Source organism: Triticum aestivum, chromosome 5B, assembly GCF_018294505.1.
Source record: "Triticum aestivum cultivar Chinese Spring chromosome 5B, IWGSC CS RefSeq v2.1, whole genome shotgun sequence".
Classification (NCBI taxonomy): domain Eukaryota; kingdom Viridiplantae; phylum Streptophyta; class Magnoliopsida; order Poales; family Poaceae; genus Triticum; species Triticum aestivum.
This window is the reverse complement of record NC_057807.1, coordinates 106,954,422-106,961,471: the sequence shown is the minus strand read 5'-3', so window position 1 is coordinate 106,961,471 and position 7,050 is coordinate 106,954,422. Positions and strand designations below refer to the sequence as shown.

Sequence of the window (7,050 nt, the reverse complement as noted above, 5' to 3'; positions counted from 1 at the left end):
ACCGGCGGGAGGCACTTTTTGGAGGCGACGGCTGGCTAGGAAGAACGTGGCACCTTGTTTCTAATTCAATAAATGGTAATAGACCATGGCTTAAAGTCTTAACTTGCAGCCATATTCTTGCACTTGGGATTTCAACTAAATATTCAAGATGGTCTTGATAGACACCGCTATTGTGTGTTATCAACATGTACATGTAGGGGATGCGTCCTAATAACCTTATGACCCATCAGCAACCTGCATCATGATTCTAGCGTCCAACCAAGGCCTTTATCGTCATGCAAGGTTACCTCGATTATGAAGGATTTCTTTAGACCAACGCATTGGACATTTAATGATGACACTTCATGTTTCCCCAAGGAATTTCTTCCAGCTATCGTACTTATCCTTAAAATTACTGACTTTTAGCATAGCTTTTTGTTCATCCCTACACTTTACCTCCTCCTTGACCAATCCTTGGGATCCTGGGTACCCGTGGGGCCTTAGAACGATAAAGAGACAAGAGAAAAATCTGTTGCGATACACACACCGTAGATGAATCATAGGAGAAAGGCACTGTAGATCCAACTTGGAGATGGATTATTGATAATAGCCTTACGATTCCAGCATATGCAATGTATCTTGATTACAAGTGATGAATAATGGCTAGGGGACAATTACTATGGAGATGTATATGGGAATAGTGGAGGCTATGAGATGGATGGTGGTGCGGTGGTTTAGGGTTTTAGCGTTCTGTTGCGCATGGCTGGCTCTCTATTGTTATGGGGTGTCGCCCCTTTTATACAGTTTGTGTTGACATCATGGAGCCGGCATTGGGTGGCACATGCGGGGGCGCTCCTACTAGGAGATGCCTTCTCTCCTGGTTGCATCTTCGCGCCTCTAATTGCTTGGCATTGTGATAGGTGGGAACCCGATGAACGAGTTCACGCCCAAGGGTGGCCCGATCTTCACGTCATAGGATCGAATCGGGAAAGATAACTAGCTGCAAGCAGCCGAGATAACTAGCTTTATACCTGCCAAGGTTGGATGCAACCCGTACGTTGGGGATGGCTGACCGAAGCTACAAGAACTCCAACCCACTGTCCGAACAATCGCAGAACCACAAACCGGGACTAATCCACACAAAACGGCCGGAACCGTAGAGCACGAACTAGGGGAACCAGAGGCTCCTTCTCGCGAATCCGAATGAACTCACAAGAGCAAAGGTAGCAAGATCTCTCGGATCTCTCTAGAAGTCTTGCTGCATAAGCTTGTAGCTGAATGGTTTTGACAAAAGGTTTTTCTAGAGGATGGGGGAGATGGGGTTTTATAGCAGGGACAACCCCCCTTAGCTAGGTGTGAAAATGGTTTCAAAAGTAAACAGGTTTGCATGGCTTCCTTAGGTGAATAAGCAGTCAACTTTGGGAGTTGTTGGAGAGCTCCTCGGAAATTCGCGAAGTCTTGACAGCCTGGACCCCTTCCACGAGAATGACTAGTACTTTTGACTCACAACTCCAAATGATGTGAGGTTTTTTGCATTGGAAAGATAATTTGATGTAGCTTCTGAATGTACCCCTATGGCCCCATCTCTCCATCACATGGGTGTGGCACACCAAAACATCAGAGGTAAAAACTGACAGCATCTGCTTCACTTGAGACTTGTTTCCAAACTTGTTCCTCCGAAGCGGTTGCTTCAAGAGCTCATAGGTTGTTGGGTTTCTTTCTTGTGATACCTAAGTTCAACCAACAACAATGGAGATGAAAGTGCAGCCATGTATTCAAGATTATAGTATGAACTTAAGTTAGCGTTCACCTGGCCATATGTTTGCTTGATTCGGCTTAGTAATTCTTTCCAACTAAATTGTGCACTTTTCTGAAATGTCATGTATGATGTGCCCATGTGCTCATCACATTGTTCGCCAAACTTCATATTTTCCATCTATGCATCGATTTCCTCCCTTAAATGGTCCCTTCCCGCGGGAAACAAAATAAATAGAGGATTTTGCTTTTTTCTTTTGCCTTTATTAATCATTAGTAATAGTATCAGAGTGGTTCTCTCAGAATATCCGAGATTATCTGATTTAAACAACAGTGGAAATGAGTGTAAAAACACACTCGTCAACCTCCCGGGTCTTAAATCTTGATCGTCCTCGAGGAAGAAACAAGACCATAAGAACTCAGTTGTTTAAACAAAAATAACAAAAATGTTTTGGTTGGCTTACAATCAGTATGCCTAGATAGTACACCACTTTTTCACGTGAAAACTTAGCTTAGTTGTAGGGGCGGCAATTTTCATTATGCAAGTAGGTTAGGCCAAGATAATTAGAACAAAAGCTTCATTAATTCAGACAAAGTAGTCAACTACTCCCTCCGTCCGGAAATACTTGTTGGCGGAATGGATGTATCTAGACGTATTTTAGTTCTAGATACATCCATTTTTATGCATTTCTGCGACAAGTATTTTCGGACGGAGGGAGTAGTAATCATTCTACTTCGTCTAGCTAGTACTTGCTTGTCGGGAACACGTTGAAATAAATTGCAATGAGTACATCATTTGCGGAAGTGAAAGGTATGTGTGATGAGTGCGATGACCTAGAAAGAGTTAATATTTTATTTCGAAAAATAGGTCCATAGAAATTAAAGTGTACAATCAAAACATTGCGCCACTTGAGGGACTGGATTATGTTCGAGCTGCAGGGAAAGCGAGTCCAGTACAAAAAATCAACAGGTGGCCTGTTGTCTTGGTGGGTCAACTTTATCTCTGCTTCTACTGCAAAGCTTGAACATGTAGCAGATGTAGTCTTTGTTGAAGCCACGACGTTGCTAGAAGGCTTCAAACTTGCACAAATCAGTGGATGCGACAACTTGGTGGTGAGATTAGATAACTCCACTGTGGTACAAGCACTAAATTCAAATGAAGGACATTCAATGGTGGCGGCGCCGGTGTTGCAAGATTGTCGAAATTGTCTTCGGGATATCGGGAAGGTTACTGTCGAGTATTGTATTAGGAAATCAAACATAGTTACTCGTGAGCTAGCTAAATGGGGAAGTGTTAACCCTCCTGCGGTGTGGTTGGAGGCACCCCGGTTTTATTTTTAAGTTTTTAGCAGATGATGTAAGCGTTATTTGAAATTGAATAAAGCTAGCCCGGAGGTCTTCCCGTAAAAAAAACATTGCGCCACTTTTTTAGCAGAAAAAAGAAAAAATTGTGTCTGGTTTTTTCTTTTCATTGTTATCTCTGTGTGGTTTTTTTTTTTGAGAAGAATCTATGTGTGGGCTGTGTATTCATGGACGACACTGGGCCATTTTCTCCGAGAAAAGAAAAGACTACACACACACAGTTTGGTACAAGCGGGCCTTCGCTAAAAAAGAGTACAAGCGGGCCGTTGCGCGAGGCCCGCGTCCCTGTGAAATACCCGCCGCAGCAACGCCTCGCCGGCGCCCGCCTAAACCCTACTAGCCAGCCCTTCCCACCCCCGCCGCACGACCAACCCCACCACCCCCCGCGCGGCGAGCGAACAGCCAACCGTCCCCAGCGCCGGCGACCGGCGAGGATGGGTCGCGAGAAGTCCCGGAGGCTCTCGGGCAGCCGAGACTTCCGGCAGCGGCTGGTGCTGGCGATGCTGACCTCCACCCCCATCATCATCAAGGACGTCCGCGCCGGCGAGGGGGGCCTCCGCCCGCACGAGATGTCCCTCCTCCACCTCCTCGACAAGGTCTCGGACCAGCACGTCATCGACGTCAACGACACAGGCAAGGGCGCGCCGACTTGTGGCCGCGACAGGGGCTTCTTCCATTTGGGCTGGTGGCTGATTGTAGTGGGTTTGTTCGTGGGCAGGGACGAAGGTCGGGTACAAGCCCGGGGTGGTCCTTGGCGGGAAGGACCTGGAGCACGACTGCGGGGTGCACCGCGGGATCGGCTACTTCATCGAGCCGCTCATTCTGCTCGGGCTCTTCGCGAGGTCGCCCTTGTCCATTCGGCTCAAAGGTGAACAATGTTTGGTCATCTTGTTTCTGCTTGAGGTGTGCAGAATCAGCGAAATTTCGGGTGACTGTTGTTGCACCGTCAGGTCAATTGATTGCCATGTTTTGCACTGGAACTCCGGAATTACCATATTAGTTCAGGCAGAGGTTGTGTGGTCAGGGTTTTCTAGAATTATTGGTTATTGAATGTGCTTCATTGTTCATTGCAATGAGTTCTTTTAACTTTAGGTTTTTCTAGAATTATTAGTTATCCTCTCTGATCCATTGTTCGGTCGGATGGTTTGTTTCAATTGGTGTATGTGGATCATGCGAGTCGGTCCTGTTCTGGCATGGATTGTTTTGACAAAGGTGGTTTTATTGCCAGTTAGTTAATTTGGCTGAATTCACTGTCACCGAGTAAGCAAACCTTATTAGCTCTTTCTCATGAACCCATGATCCTTGTGGCCATTCATTTTTCCTAATGAAGATGCTCTTGCTAACATGAGGTGCTCAGTAGTACTATGTGTCTGAAGCTTCACAAGCTTCCATAAGCCAATATCTGCAAAAGACTAGAAAGAAAATAATTCTTTAGTTCTGCGCAAAATTGATGGCCATTGTTGTTAATGATCATACAAAGTCTTTCACTTCTACGGAGTCTAAATATTGCCATGCTTGTAAGAATCACAAATTCTGCAGAAGGTTGATGGCCATCACTGTTATTGATCATACAGTGTCTTTTGCTTCTAAATTTAGTATGGAGTCTAAATGTGATGCCATTATTTTTAGGAATCACGAACGATACAAAGGATCCTTCTGTGGATACTTTCCGGATGGTTACGTTGCATATGCTCAAGCATTTTGGCGTTCCTCTTGACGGACTGGAGCTCAAAATTGAAAACCGGGGAGCTCCTCCTCGTGGTGGTGGTGAAGTGCTTCTTCGAGTTCCCAATATAAACAGTACATTAAAGGTGTGTTGGAGTTTAGTTCTGCTCATGTTTCGTGATTTCTGTTGATATTCCCCTTCTAATATCAAGTGTTTTTGCAGGCAGTTAATGGGATTGATGAAGGAATGGTAAAGAGGATAAGAGGTGTAACATTCTCAACCAATGTATCTCCACAGATTGAAAACCGTATCCTCTATGCTGCACGTGGACTCTTCAATAAGTTTATTCCGGATGTTCATATCTTCACCGATCATAGAGCTGGTTTATCTGGTGGATTGTACGTTTCCAGCTTGAAGTAGAACCTGTTGAATATTATTAGTGACACAATGTGCTGTTATCTCCTGGTGTCCTGCTATTCAAAAATTTAAATGTATTCATCTTTTGGCAGGTCAGCAGGCTATGGCGTATCAGTGGTTGCTGAGACCACAACAGGCTGTCTGATTTCTGCAGATGCTACTGTGAGTTATCCCAATGTTGATGAAGTGAGTGAACAATCTAAGAAGCCTGAGCTAATGTCTCCAGAGGATCTTGGTGAGCAAGTTGCATCGATGCTGCTAGAAGAGGTGGCTCAAGGAGGAGTTGTTGACTCAACACATCAGGTCTGGTATTTCATTCCAGTTTATTCCTTTCTTATATTATTTAGCAGGCTGGTGGCAGATATTTTTATATTGTGGCTGATAATTTGTGTTTTATTTACATGCCTCTCCTACGATTCATGATCACTACTGTGTTTTTTTGGTCTACTCTGAAGCACTTAGACCGCTCTGCAACAATAATGGTCATTTATTTTGGCTGATGATGTTGTAGGAAGATAAATTAGCTATTCTAGCATCCCCCCCCCCCCCTCGAGAACACAGCAGGGGAGAATCCTTTCTTCCATTGTATTAACTCAAAGCCAGCCACGGAAGCTGGATAAGAATTAAAAATTCAAACTGAACATAGTATGCATGGATGTAGTCCGTTAGAATGATCGTTTTATGCAAGTTCTTCTGCCAACCTAGTCCTTGGTTCATTTTGGCAAGATAATGTCTGAGACCGTGTCTGCCTGTGTCTGCCTTTCCTTCTATGGCTCTTTCTGAATCTTGCTTCAAAATGTTTATTTTGTTAGTCACATGATGTTTCTCTTGTAAACAATTTGCAGGGCCTTCTGTTCATGCTGTGCGCTCTATGCCCGCCTGATGTGTCCAAGGTTCGCGTGGGACAGCTGACACCGCACGCTATAGAATCACTTCGAAACATCAAGGAGTTCCTTGATGTCAAGTTCATCATCAAGCCCGACCCGAACTCAAACACGGTCACTCTAAAATGTGTTGGTGCGGGAGTGAAGAATCTTGCTCGGAAGATTTCATAAACAGAACTATCATGAACCTCATCTAGGATGGAAAACAGTGTTTTGGAACCGCAACACAAGAATTTTCAACTTTTGTTGCAAGTGTGTCGTAGATCTTCTTCCCTGTAGTAGTTTTGATGTAAGCTAGTTGATCCAGAATGGATTTATGTACCCTCCTGAGAAAACATGGGTGTGAGCTTTCCATTTGAGATCACACATTTGATGTGCTTTTACTTCTTACTAGCCTGGAACATCTAGCAACTTGTGACTACAAATCGAGCATGCCATTATACTCTTGTCAAAAGGTCTATTATGAAAGGTAATGAAAAAGAAGATGAAGCTAGCAAGAAGATAAAATTTGTGTTGATACGGATGTATCTAAGACAAGTAATTCCGGACAGAGGGAGTATTTCATAGCTATAAGCAACATTCTGCTCAGCTCAGTCAAATGTACTACACACACAGGCACTAAGACAAGTAACTCCAGGCAAGTATTCCGGACAGAGGGAGTATTTCATAGCTATAAGCAACATTCTGCTCAGCTCAGTCAAATATACTACAGACACAGGCACAAAAATATCTAGTCTTCTCTCCCCTCTGAATTCATATATAATCTCTGTACACATGTGAATATCATATCAACAAGAGAAGAACACATCAGCAGCAGCAGCACATTGATGCTACATTACTATTACTTGCAATGTATCTACTTTTCGCTGCCTATACTCTAAAATTGCATGTGTAGAGTGTCATGTGACTTGCTAGCCAAGAACTAAAATTGGAAAGAGTCCTTTAAATTTGGCAACTAGTCTATTCACCCCGCCTCTAGACATACTT

At 44.0% G+C, this 7,050-nt stretch overlaps 1 protein-coding gene across 1 annotated transcript; it reads left to right on the top strand.

The window, feature by feature from the left end:
- Positions 1-3,406: 3,406 nt before the first annotated feature.
- On the top strand, positions 3,407-6,453 carry LOC123110650 (probable RNA 3'-terminal phosphate cyclase-like protein). Its single transcript, XM_044531223.1, has 6 exons — positions 3,407-3,729; positions 3,815-3,964; positions 4,726-4,907; positions 4,985-5,160; positions 5,272-5,482; positions 6,025-6,453. Exons 1-6 carry the CDS (start codon positions 3,531-3,533, stop codon positions 6,232-6,234), a joined length of 1,128 nt encoding a protein of 375 aa, XP_044387158.1. The 5' UTR covers positions 3,407-3,530; the 3' UTR covers positions 6,235-6,453.
- Positions 6,454-7,050: the final 597 nt, after the last annotated feature.

Coding starts and splice junctions, on each gene's coding strand:
- LOC123110650 (XM_044531223.1), top strand. CDS start 3,531: ATGGGTCGCGAGAAGTCCCGGAGGCTCTCGGGCAGCCGAGACTTCCGG. Junction 4,908..4,984: donor ATATAAACAGTACATTAAAG/GTGTGTTGGAGT, acceptor GTGTTTTTGCAG/GCAGTTAATGGGATTGATGA. Junction 5,161..5,271: donor GCTGGTTTATCTGGTGGATT/GTACGTTTCCAG, acceptor ATCTTTTGGCAG/GTCAGCAGGCTATGGCGTAT.